The 12869-nt window shown below is 50.4% G+C and overlaps 1 protein-coding gene across 1 annotated transcript in view; it reads right to left on the bottom strand.

Moving 5' to 3' along the window:
* The window catches only part of LOC119460586 (structural maintenance of chromosomes flexible hinge domain-containing protein 1), a 229955-nt gene that overhangs the window by 192046 nt on the left and 25040 nt on the right, over nucleotides 1-12869 (bottom strand). The window contains exons 8-9 of the mRNA XM_037721595.2: nucleotides 9385-9504; nucleotides 8489-8652 (exon numbers count right to left, since the gene is read on the bottom strand). Of these exons, the coding sequence (XP_037577523.1) occupies nucleotides 8489-8652; nucleotides 9385-9504 (284 nt within the window). The remainder of the gene's footprint in view (nucleotides 1-8488; nucleotides 8653-9384; nucleotides 9505-12869) is intronic.

Consider the following 12869-nt stretch of genomic DNA (forward strand, 5'->3'; position numbering starts at 1 on the left):
AAAAACAGCAGTTCACCTGGCTAAACTACATTTGGCACCGGCCGTCAAGAGTCATGGGCACATCAAAGCAACTAAAACATTTAAAAAATGTACTGCACAGAGGTTCTGCGAGAAAAACTGGGCGTCCGCCAGCGTCCGCGTAGCGAACGCGCGCGCGCTAGCAGACAACACGCTTGGCAACGACAGCAAAATTGAAGACGTCGCGTTGTACAATCTATGCCTCAAATATATATGTTTGACAAAGTGGTGTAAACTTAAAGTTGCAGTTGAAATAAAGCGCTATTTTAAGAGCGTACTATGCGCAATCGGCCTCGGCGCTCGCAGCGAAAGTACGTTGAATATGCCGCGGAGCGCGTCTCCGCCCCAATCCAGTTCGCTCACAGCGCCCTCGCATAATTTTTCCACACGCGGCGCCTCAGCGGGAGAGCGCCGTTCGGCCCACTCGACCATTGTCTAGTACGCTCTAGTTTTTAGTGAAGGAGCACGATGTCGGGGCCACGAAAGCAGTACTCGGCTGCTTTCAAGCGAAACGTGATTTTAGCTGCAGGAGACATCGGCAACAGTGCGGCTGGGATGCAGTTCGGCATCCGGGGCTGGCGATGACAGAAGGAAGCCCTTTTCGCATGCAGCGGAACGCGAAGAAGCTTTTGCGGCCCGAAGAATGGGACATTCCCGGAAATTGAACTAGCCCTGACGGAATTCGTACAAAGATTTTGCGGCCCGAAGAATGGGACATTCCCGGAAATTGAACTCGCCTTGACGGAATTCGTACAAGAACAGTGAGCCACGCACCTTGCTGTGAGCGTGGAGCTTATGCAGGCAAAAGCTAGGGAACTTGCAAGAGAAAAAGGCATAAAGAGCTCCGCCTTCAAAGTGAGCAAGCAATAGATTTATCGCTACATGTGCTGTGCGAGATTTTCTTTGCGCCGGAGAACTTAAATTTCGCAAAAACATACTGCCGGAATCGTTTGAAGAGCTACTGGTGGCTTTCCAGCGCCACATTATTTCGTTGCCAAGTCGAAGAACTTTCAGCTAGGGCAAATCGGCAATGCTGACCAAACACCAGTTTATCTGGACATGCCATTGCCCCTCACCGTGAACGAAAAGGGCTCGAAACAAGTTTATGTCCGGTCCAAGACGCGTGTTACCGTCACAATGTCGTGCACGGCAGACGGCCGCAAGCACCCGCCCATGTCGTCTTCAAGCGTAAGCCAATGCCGAAAGGTGAGCTGCCAAAAAATGTCATCATGAGATGCCTCAGAAAGGGTGGATGAATGAGAGTCTTGTGCTCAACTGGATAAAGTCCGTGTGGTGTAGGCGGCCCGGTGCACTGTTGTTGTTCCCGTCCATCCATGCTGGACGTGTTTCGTGGCCATTTGGCCGACTAAGTGAAGAGGCAGGCACAAGTTTTGCAGGCACAAGTTTGAATCAGCTAGCGCAAGACAGGGGCAATTGGAGATCACACGGAGAGGCGCTCGTCCTGCAGTGGACATATAGGCTGATGATGATGAAGATAGTGAACTCTGCGCACATAAGCGCTCATTTAGAGAGCGAGTAAAGCTTCAAGCGAAAACGCCGATGCCTGCTGTACTCGCGTGTCAACGAGCGATGTTGTCGCTTTCGCCGCAGTATAGAAAGGGCCATCACTCATTGCCTGTTTGGCGAAAGAGGCAAACTGTGTTTCCCGGTAACTAAAAATTTGACAGCACAACGATACACACAGCTCTACCCCTCTACGTAGTTGCACTTCGTTCATAGAAGCGCCGGCGAGTGCAACCGTCAGCCTTCAATCAAGAACGGTGCGTGATGTACCCCGGTGTTGGCACTGCGCCGTGTTGCCGCTTCCCACGGTTGTGTTTGCATCGTACTATGCTAAGAGGGGTTCACTTCAAGTCGGTATAGTCAGGACCGAACTATAAAAGCAATTTCCTTCGTCGTACTCGCTTATGCTATATTTCAGGTCACGAAGATGCGCTAAACAAGATTGACATCACCTCAAATGAACGGCTGGCAAGGGTTAGAAATCATGTATTTCAACTTAGGAAGCACATTTCGACTCAATTTGAGCGGCAATAAACACATGCACAAGCGCAGTTGCTCCTACATTCACGTTGTTGGTGCGATGTTCTCACTCGGCGCCCGCTTGCACGGCGATCAGCCTACTGGTTTTGCCGGTGTCATTGGCAAAAAAGCCTGTCACACTATGACGGCTCGCGGTCGTCGGTCGAGTCGTCGGTTGCGTCTTCGTCATACTAGTATGACAATACAGGTCTCCCACTGACACAGTGTGCCAACTACAGTTGGCCCAATGTTGGCGTCGGCGTGAGGTCGACCTCTTATCGACGTCGCTGTCGTGTCGCATCTGTCGTGTCGGCGTATATTTTGATGTACCGGGCGTTAAGGGGGGACGTGGCTTTGAAAATCAACTTCCTCATTTCTTCATGGATTTTGATGAAAATTGGCACAAATGTTTAGAATGTCTCCCTGATACTTCCATCAAAGTTTCAGAGTGATACCTTGAGAACATTTTATTGAGCAGAATTTTTCTCTCTTGAACTTTCTGGAGGGCCTAGGGAGCTTAAAAATGATGATGGAAGGCTCGTTGAGTATTGACTGCATAGGTCAATGCGTGCTGAAGGTCGTGACAGTCTTACTTTTTTTTTTTCGCAACACAAATTTTTTAGATAGTCATTTTTCAAGTTACCTTCGCACCAAGCACACTTTCTGGTGAACGAATAGCCATGCCATAAATTTATAAAAAGTCAAGATAAAGATGCGAGACTGTCTCGACCTGCACTGTAGTCCAAGGAACGTGACAAAAAAAACAGAATCAAAATAGGCTAAACGGTAACGAAGAAATCAGCTCCAGAAACTGAGCAGAAAGGCGAAAAAACAGTTTTGAGAAAACGGCTCTCAAAGTTGCACCTTCTCTTCAGTTCTCTAAAACGCACCAAAGTTGTAATCTTTGATGTGTTTTGTGACGTGGGGCTTCTTGGACATGTGGCCTCTGGTCTGCTGAGCTTTCTTTCTACCTTTTTCATGTTCGTATGGCATTCTTTACTGCTTCTCTACAAAGAGCATGGTGCCTGGGTTTCAAACCAAGTGAGGTGCAGAACTATGTGGGCATAAATATACAGTAGTTCTAGCGTTGTATCTGCAGACTGCCTCATTGATAGCAGCCTCTAGTGCAGTCAGTGAGGCATTGTTTTCTTTTGGTAGAATCGACCATGTTACTGAATGAAGGCTTTCAGCAGCCTTCTGAATCATCTTCCATAGACAATGGCTATGGAGGTTAGGAGAGCCACTGATAGATAGGCAGCAATGCAGCTGCTAGGTGCTTTCCAGCCTGTACTTTTGTATCATGCCTCACTTCTGCAGCCAGGTGTCTGTGCCAGCCCAAGTGGCCTAGTGAATAGAGCTCATGATGAGGTTCTCTTTATGAATTAAAGGGGTGGTATGATGGGTATTGTTACGAGATATCGTGGCATTACGATAACAGAGTCGGCGCGCGATGTGCCAAGTCGCGGGTCCGAGGTGCCGATGTGCGAAATGCCTCGTCGCGGGTACGCGGAATAGACGCTCGATTAGCTTAGTCACACAGTCCGAGGTGCCGATGCGCGAAATGCCTGGTCGCGGGTCCGAGGAGTCGACACTCGATGAGCGATGTGCCGACGCGCGAAATGCCTAGCCGCGGGCTCGACGAGTCGATGCTCGATTAGCTTAGTCACACAGTCCGAGGTGCTGACGCGCGAAATGCTTAGGCAAGGATCCGAGAAGTCCGCGCACGATGTGCTTCATCCCCGAGTCGGAGACGCCTACGCGCGATAGGCTTAGCCGCGTGTCCGAGCATTCCGTGCCCGAAGCTCGGTCGCGAAGTCCGCGTCACCGATGCTCGGAATGCTTAGCCGCGGGTCTGAGACGTCCACAAAAAGCGTACCGTATTTATTCGAATCTAGGCCGATAGTTTTTTTCAAATAATCACACACGAAACTCTAGGGTCGGCTTAGATTCGAGGATTTTAAAAAACGCGCCAGTTTTTAACTGAAACTGATAAATATGGTGCATTGTTAGCGCCATCTAGAAAAGTCAGTATCGCAGCCGCTACTAGCCGCGCCAGTAGCCAGCTGAAGTACACGAGCGACGTCGCCATTTTGACCTGCGTCGTATCGGTAGTATCGGTATGGTGCAGCATCGGCGCGCGGTGTGGCGTTATCGTAATGGCACCAAATGGGCGATGCCACTATAGTGCCGCTTTCTAAACGAATACTGTATTTACTCGAATCTAACGCGCACTTTCAACACGACCCTAAATCTGCGTCGGCATTTCAAAATGGCCGCCTCGCACGCGCGTCGTGCCTAGCTACCGTAGCATGCGGAAGCTTCCTCCGTGTGCTGCAGTACACGTGCTTAGGCAATAGTCTACCGTCTGTCTTCACGTTCTCAGCGTCTGCTCTATCTATCAGCATGAAGTACCGAGTTCATCATGATGCCGCATTTAAAAGGAAAGTGATCATCTGTGCGGAGACGGACGGAAATCGGGCCGCATCACGGGCGTTCGGAGAATCCGAAACTTGCGAGCGGGACTGGCGCAAACAGAAGGAGAGGATTTTCGCCAGCAAAGCAATGCGGAACGGTTTCAGTGGACCGAAGCAGGACGTAATCTGCGATGATCCACTCCGGCGATACGATCAGGCTTGGCCCTATCTTGAAAGCAATCTGCGACTGGTAAAGTCCGCCGCGCGCCGTGTTTTCGCCGCGTTGAAGCGAGAGGCATGCTAGCACGAAGGCGCGCTTCGTCTCCAGCGTTTTGACAGTTCGTTTCCGCGGTCAACGAGCGAGGTTTGTTCATGTTTGCTTGAGCGCGCGTGACATAGCGGTCTACTAATTTGCTACCGCATTCGATGCATCGCCTTTCGGGCGAAACTGCGACTATTTTTATTCATCGCAACATCAGTGCATCGGGAGGAAATCTATTTTTCCAAATTTTTCCTCGCGGAAAACGGGTGCGCGTTACAATCGAGGAAGCGTGAGAATCGAGTAAATGCGGTAGTTGTGCTAGCCGTAGAGGCATCGTCAAACGTTCAAACCGGGCGGAACTTCGGCATCGGTCTGTCGTTGGAGGGGGCCACGGGAGATGGTTTTTGCGTGCGCCGCAACGTGCGCTCCTTCCAAAAATGCAGCATCTCTAATGCGCTGGATGGTACTGAATATAGCACACTGTTTGAAGATGTCAGCAGTAAGGAAGATAGCGACGAGGCTAGCAGCGATGGTGACATAGAATGAGCTCGGCATGTTCAAATTTAATAAATGGTGTTTCATTTTGCGAATGCTGTCCTCGCTTTTTCGTTCGGCCTACATTCGAGGTAAGTTTTTTTTTTTTTTCGGACTTCGAACTTTTGGGGGGTCGGCTTAGAATCGGAGTCGGCCTAGATTCGAGTAAATACGGTAATCGGCCACGCTACTGCGATGTCCGCGTAGCGCCCGCTTTAACACTCGTCGAGATTATGGAAACTGTCCGGAGCTCGCGAGGAGACCGCAACAAGCGGAGCAGACGACGCCATCACGGAGCGAGCACCGGACTAATGGCGAACCGCGCTGGAGTCACGTGGCGGGCGCGGCCAATCGGTGGCTCCGGCACGACCTTCATTCATTTGCTTTTTGTGTTCTTGTTTCTGTATGGAGGAGATAGCTGAAGCGGCAGATTTGAAGACGGAGAAATGCGCTTTCCAACGAGACCAAGATGGCGGCGCTCGGCTGCGCCGTTCCGGAGATATCGTGGCTTGAAAAACGCAGTTTTTTCGCGATTTCCGCGCAATTTTTCGCCACCTTGGCTGATATAACAATTTTTTTAGAGCACTTCTACTTGGTTTTCAGTGATGATATTTAGGAATCAGATAGAATAAGAGTTACAGAAACTGAAAATGTGATTTTCAAAAAATCGATTTTTTAGCCATTTTTCGCGATGCGAAAGCCGCGTCCCCCCTTAACCGAATATCGTTGTGAACTGCTGAAATTTGTACCAAAACACGGCGCAAATACAGTAGAACCTCGTTCATACGTTTTCAAAAAATACACAGAAAATAAACGTGCGATCTGGGAAAACGTGCGATCTGAATCCAGTAAAAATTGAAGCTGGCAAGCCCATATTGAGGTGCAAGGGCAGAAAACATTTATTTCTTGCAAAACATAGTTGCAGTCGAATCTTGTTAATTCGAACAGATGCTGTGGTCCGGTCAAAGTTATGTGTATTCCAATGGGCGAGAACGCTCGGTAATTCGAACGCGAAAGCATTTGCGACGATTAATTCGGGCACCGACAATGCTCTCGGCAGCATGCCAAATCACGTGGAGGCGCCTCCGACTGGCAATGCTCCGACACCACCATAAAGCAAAAGCTTAGGAGAGACCCCTCAACGTCGCAGGGAGAAATAAAAAAGAAAGAAAAAAATACCGCGGCCAAAATTTCCTCTCTCAAATGGTAAGGTCGCTGTTTCAGCGTCGCGCCGGAACACGCTTGTACGCACCGTCGTCTCAGCCAACACAGCGGCTGCGGCGCAGAGGGAAGCAACGCGGAGGCCCAGTCCGGCCAACAAAACTGCCCACACCGGCCAACGCTCGCTTCAGCGGCAGAAAACGGAACTTAGGGGAGTGGGCTAAGCTGGCGCCGGGCCGGCGGGCGCGCACGGAGACAGTCCAAGGTGAGGGAGCTACGAGGGAGTTGAGAGGGAGGGCGAGGGGAGCCACCACAGCGACGGTGTTGCAGAGGCCAAATGCGCTTCCCTGCCGCCCTCCTCCCTCACCTTCCGACGGACTCCTCGTGCGCGCTTCGCCGTGCCGGCGCGGCCCGCTCCCGGAAGTTTCGTTCACTGCCGTTATCGAGATGCGGGAGAGAGAGAGATTGTGTTTGTGAAGAGGAAGAGGCGCTATCGGGATGCGAGCATTGGCCGGAGTGGGCAGTTTCGGGGCCCTCGCTCGCTATGTGCTTGCGCGCCGCGATATTTCACGACTCGCACCGTTCGTATGTAGCGCTATGGTGCACAAATACGTCAAAAATAAGTCCTTCTTTTAATTCGAACAAATTTTGGGCCCCTTCGAGTTCGAATTATCGAGATTCGACTGTATTTTCTGCTGGTGCGTCACACCCTTGGACAGGAACAACTCTTTTTGTGCACATTGCAGACCTTTGTCCGCATTTTCGTTGTCTTTCGTGCGAAAGAAGCTTTGTAAGGTTTCCAGGCCAGCAAGGGCTTCGGCGAAGGTAGCCGGTGGGCGCAAGCCTTCGTTCTCGCCACCGTCTTCAGGCACCTCGTCCGCCTCCACCTCTGCTACAATCTCAACAAGTTGTAGCGCCGGGCCGGGCGGCCGCCTGTTTTCGCCGCTTAGTAGTTCGAGTTGAAGCGAGGGGCTAGGTAGAACAAAGATAAATTCGCTCGCCGCTGCTGCCGCGCTTCTGGCGGAAACAGGCGAATGCCCGCGCGCGGCGTCCGCCTGTTTTCGCCGCTTAGTAGTTCGCGTTGAAGCGAGGGGCTAGGTAGCACAAAGGTCAATCGCTCGCCGCTGCTGCCGCGCTTCTTCACTTTGGGCGAACGAGCAATGCAGAGAAGTCGCGGAGGGGTGGGGGGAATGGAGCACTGCAGAGAAGCCACGCGGCGGCTGTCTGCCACTTAGCGCTTTACAAGCACATGCGAGCGGCCTTTTTGCACACCTGAATGATAATTTTTCGTTGCAGAACGTATCATACGACCGCAGTTTGCCGCAATGCTGAACGTTGCTGCCGAATAATCGTATTTTCCGGGAACGTACTAACCGGAACGTATTAACACATTCCTCTATGAGGTTATGTTTATTTTTCGCGATTGCGAACGTAGGAGTCGGGAAATCGTATTAAGTGGGAACGTATCAGTGAGGTTCTACTGTACCGCGTCGTTGGCACTGCTCCGACAATATACCGAGTTTGCGTCCTCGTCGAATGCTGCAGGTTGCCCGCGCTATTGCATACACGCGCATCTGCTGCACGAACCAACGACGCCGTACAAAACATTCCGGCGCTCGCCGCTAGGGTATAGCACATGCGCACTCGGAACATGCAAAAGGCAGATTGTCTCGGAACACAGTATGTAGTATTCCTTAATCATGCACGCATGCACCCGCCGTCTCCTATCACAGAACGAGCTACAATACGCCTAATAAGTGTACTGGCAGGCCTTCAGAACAATTTCGGACGTGTCTGTGGCAATTTGAGCGCTTGGGGGCTCATGCATTCGTTTTTTTCGGACTGCCAGATTTTTCGGACGTTTTCACAGCCCCTAGAGAGTCCGAAAAATTGGACGTTGACCGTACATACACATATAGTTAGCCCCCTATAAAGTGCGAGAAGTACCCGAAGAATGCTAACGCAATAAAAAGTCATCCTTCACATTACATCCATGACAGTACCATACTCATTCTAGTACTAACGTGCCCCCCGTACTCATGCAGAGTAAACTCACGCGAGCTGAGAGCACCAGGTGCTGAAGTTGTGCTTGAGGAACTGGACATGCTCGCTTGAGATGCCCCAGATGACCACACAGGTAAACTGATCCTTGTTCACTTCATCTGCAATGACTTCCTGCAGGCCTTCCTCTTCTGCATTCACATGGCTGGCATCCCCAGGCTGCAAGTGCATTCACGAAAATAAAATCCCTTCATCATTAGGTGATGACTTACATTTTGTTTCATACTGAACATGCTTATGTCATAAGGCGTGCAGCAGTGAATGTCTTACAAAATGCACTAGCACACAAATATCAACTTATTCCTGCAGTCTGTTGTGCCAAGTGCAGTTTGGCCAAGGCAGCAATTATGAAATCTTACTTTACATCATGCATATTCAAAGCCACAGCATACAGCAGCTGAGTAATCTTCCCAACAACAATTATTTGGGCATCCTCACAGCAATGCCACTCATCCCATAGGCACAATGTACAAAATAATCTTGTTAATTTGACGATTGGTGATTTAGGCAATCGTGCCATCCGGGCTTACCATCTAGTGCTGAGAAACACAATATTCAATAGCACCAAACAATAATTAATTCAGAGGTATTTGGCTGTGCACTGGTTCATCAAGACAAGCTCTGTGCCCAGCCACCCAAATTTAATATTCTGATGTATTTTCACATTCCACAGAGAGCTGACAGACGACGGAATGAGGACAAGTACCGACCAGGGGGGGGCGGCATGGAGGAAGATATTGCCTCAAGCGTGCCTCACTCATCTCGATGCCACCTGTAGAATGTGCGCGGTCAAAGCCTAATCATGGCGAATTTAAATGTGAGCACACAGTCCTGCTGCAGGTTACTCTTCCTTTAATTTACTAGGAATTTTGCAATAGACTGACAACATGCCTTTCTGTTCAGTATGTTGCCCGAGTAGATGAGGCCTTTTTCTTTTTCACGCCGCTCAAACTCATCCTTAGAGATGACCAGTTCATGGACATCCTTTGAACCCTGTGGTTTCGTGATCATCTGCAAAAAGAAAGTTGGTTGAGCATGACAGCTAGCAGCATGAAAATCACTTTAGCAGAGACAATTTACCTGCTAGCAGAACAGTAACAACATTCCACATCACCAAATGCAAAACAGGTTTATTCACTATGAAGCTGCTATTACTTATTCAGTGTTCATACAATCTAAAGTAAAACGGCATTACTACAAACACCACATTAACGAACTTTTCAGATGAACAAACTTTTCAGAAATCCCCTGCTCAGTGCTTATAGGTTTAATGTAAAAATATTTCAGTACTATGAACTTCAGAACACCGAACATTTCAAAATAACGATCGTTATTCATTTTCCGTGTCATGTTCACAACACTTCAGTACTACGAATTAATATTTTAAAAATCTTGAGATTCTTAGATTTCCGCGTATCCTTTACGATAGTCGAAACAGTAGGCTAGCAGACGACAAGGCACAGAAAGCGGACGCCGCGGCGCATGGTTTCGGAAAACCTGATACGGCGGCCAAGAAAACAAATACGAGAGAGAACGTTTTTCTTCTACTGCAGAGGCGATGATGCATCAGGTTTTGCAAGCGCATGCTCCACCCAGACAAGTGTCACCTAGCAATGGAGGCGCGTCTCTTCCTTCTTTCTGCGCATGCCTCTTTCTTTCGCGCTTCTTTCTGCAGCCGGAGGCCGCTAGGGGGCTAGAGTGTGCGGACGCGGTTCGTATCGGCTCCGCCAATTTCTAGTTCCTGTGCCCAACTAGGTCCTTCTTAGGATCCACCAAGGCGCTCAACGGATCCAGGAAGGTACACGGACCCTAACCGCTACCATCTTTTGGATGTGCCCTGTGATCTCCGAGAACTATCCGGTGAAGACGTCTCTGGCAGCCACACCGCTGCGCTAAGCCTCGCCTCATCGAGGCGAGCCTCGCCGGCGTGCCGCGTTCCTCCCTCCCCAACAACCACGGAGGAGCTAGTGGAAGGAGAGACCATTTCAAAAGTACTGAAAGTTGGGCGAGCTGGTATCTATTCATCTTGTAACTGCAGCGCGCACACGAGAAACGAGGACAAAAAGTGGACTTTCACTTTTTGGACTTTCACTTTTTGTCCTCGTTTCTCGTGTGCGCGCTGCAGTTACAAGATGAAGAGACCATTTCCTCGCAGGACTATCACCCTGGTGAGTGGCAAACTGTGCTCCTTGCTTATCGAAATCGGGCTCCGGCTTCGAATTCGTCCCCTAAACCCAACTCAACGGCCTCGGTTCCAAGCTAAGCGAAACGCCAGCAACGCCGGTGCGCCGACCGACGCTGCATCTGTTACCATTCCAGCCGCATTCCAGGAGACGCCAAACGCCAGCAACGCCGGTGCGCCAACCGACGCTGTGTCTGTTACCATTCCAGCCGCGTTCAAGGAGACGTCACAGCTGCTACGCACGACGCGTGCGGTCGTACAAAAAAGTAAACAACTCGTGGCGTTGCCGGTGGGAACGATCCGAGTTGTTTTTCGCCCGCGAGGTGGGCTCTCCCTGGACAAGCTTCCAGCTCCAAGTCTCCTGCAGGCATTGCGTACCTCACCCAGCTGCTCAGTGATGGGTGAACTGTACATCAGAGTCCATCCCACAAACAATACGTTCACGGTGGTGACAGTAGCGGAGGCAATAGCTCTCGCTTTGGTGAAAATACAGGAAATCACTATAGATGGGAACAAATACCCGGTAGCCGCGTACATCACGGCCCCTCCAGCGGCAGTAAAAGGTGTGATTTCCCGAGCATACTGGAATGAAACACCAGAACAAATCCTAAATGACTTGCAGCATCGCAACCCGGAGGCCGACATCATAGCGGCCGTCGCATGGGGAAAACTGCATCCATTCTGATAACCTTTGCATCTGGTCCCGTACCCCACACCATTAAATATATGTGTGTGGCACACCGCTGCAGAAAGTACCAAGGGCAGCCCTGATGCCTGTACGAACTGCCGGAAACCTGGTCACAGGTACGATGTATGCCCTCTTCCAAAAACTGGGCTCTGCCCACGGTGTGGCGAGAAGCACGAAACGCAAGGGGACCCTTGCAAGCCAAAATGCATTCTTTGTGGTGGGAACCGCCTTACCGGTACAGGCTCATGCAAGGCTAGGACCCCCCCAGCCTCGAAGACAGACAGTGACGAAACCCAGGACAGCAGTGCCCACGGCGAAGGACTTTCCACCCCTAGCGCCTCATCAAGATCGTCAGCGAGCCTGGACTAAACCCACCAGTACACCCCCAACTTCACTGCGGGAGGAAGAAATAGCACACCTGCTGGAAGAGGTAAGGCACCTCAGGGCAGCCGTTAACTCTATCCCTTCCACCCTCCCACCCCCTCCGTTACCAACACCCCAACTCTCCACACCCCCTCCCCAAAAGAAACGCCGGCAAGACGACACTCCAGACATAGATTCCAAATTAAAAGACTTTGCCCAACAGTTAGAAGCCAAAATTCTGGCTAAAACTCAAAATTACATTGAAGCCACCATCACTAAGCTTACAGAAACGATTATTAGTCAGGTAACCACCGCCATTCTTCAACAAATTCCACAAATAATTGCTGGAATGTCTTCACATATGCCAGCCGGTAACCCCCCCCCCCCCATAGCACCTCCCATGCTTCGCCCACCTACCCTCCAGCATGGCCTTGCCGACGGGAAATAATCTCCCATTACGCATTCTACAATGGAACTCCAGGAGGTTTCGCCGCAAAAGGGACCTCCTGCAGCAGCTACTCTCTGCTTCCTCCACACCCCCTGATATAGTAGCACTCCAGGATGCTGGCACAAACGTATCGCTGCCAGGATATGCTCTGGTACTCTCTGACATCACTCCAAACACCAGGGTTACCACTTATGTCCAAAATTTTGTACCATACACTTGTCATGTACTGAATTCACCGGTGGCTCACAGGTTTCTGGAATTAATCCTGTCCACTCACAAATCCCATCCCCTCTTCCATCCTTAACTGTTACCTCCTTCCGAGGCAACCGGTCTCGGAATGTATCACTCTCATTAAAGCCGCCTCCATCATTGCAAAGAAGGACCCTCTCATTATCTTAGGGGACTTTAACTGCGCGCATGTAGACTGGGGGTACATGCGTACCAACAAGAGAGCAGCGGATTTATACAACACCCTACAGATGCAGGGCCTTTCTGTATATAATGATTTCAGCACACCTATGAGAATCGGTAATAGTGTCACCACCAACACTAGCCCAGATCTCACCTTTGGCCGCAATATTCCCACGCCAGTATGGCGAAACTCCAATGAGGCCCTGGGCAGTGATCATTATATCCTAACTATAGAGTTTGACTTCGCCAAAAAAGCTAAAAACAACCGTGTCCGAATGACTAGC

This window comes from Dermacentor silvarum, chromosome 8 (assembly GCF_013339745.2).
Source record: "Dermacentor silvarum isolate Dsil-2018 chromosome 8, BIME_Dsil_1.4, whole genome shotgun sequence".
Lineage (NCBI taxonomy): Eukaryota > Metazoa > Arthropoda > Arachnida > Ixodida > Ixodidae > Dermacentor > Dermacentor silvarum.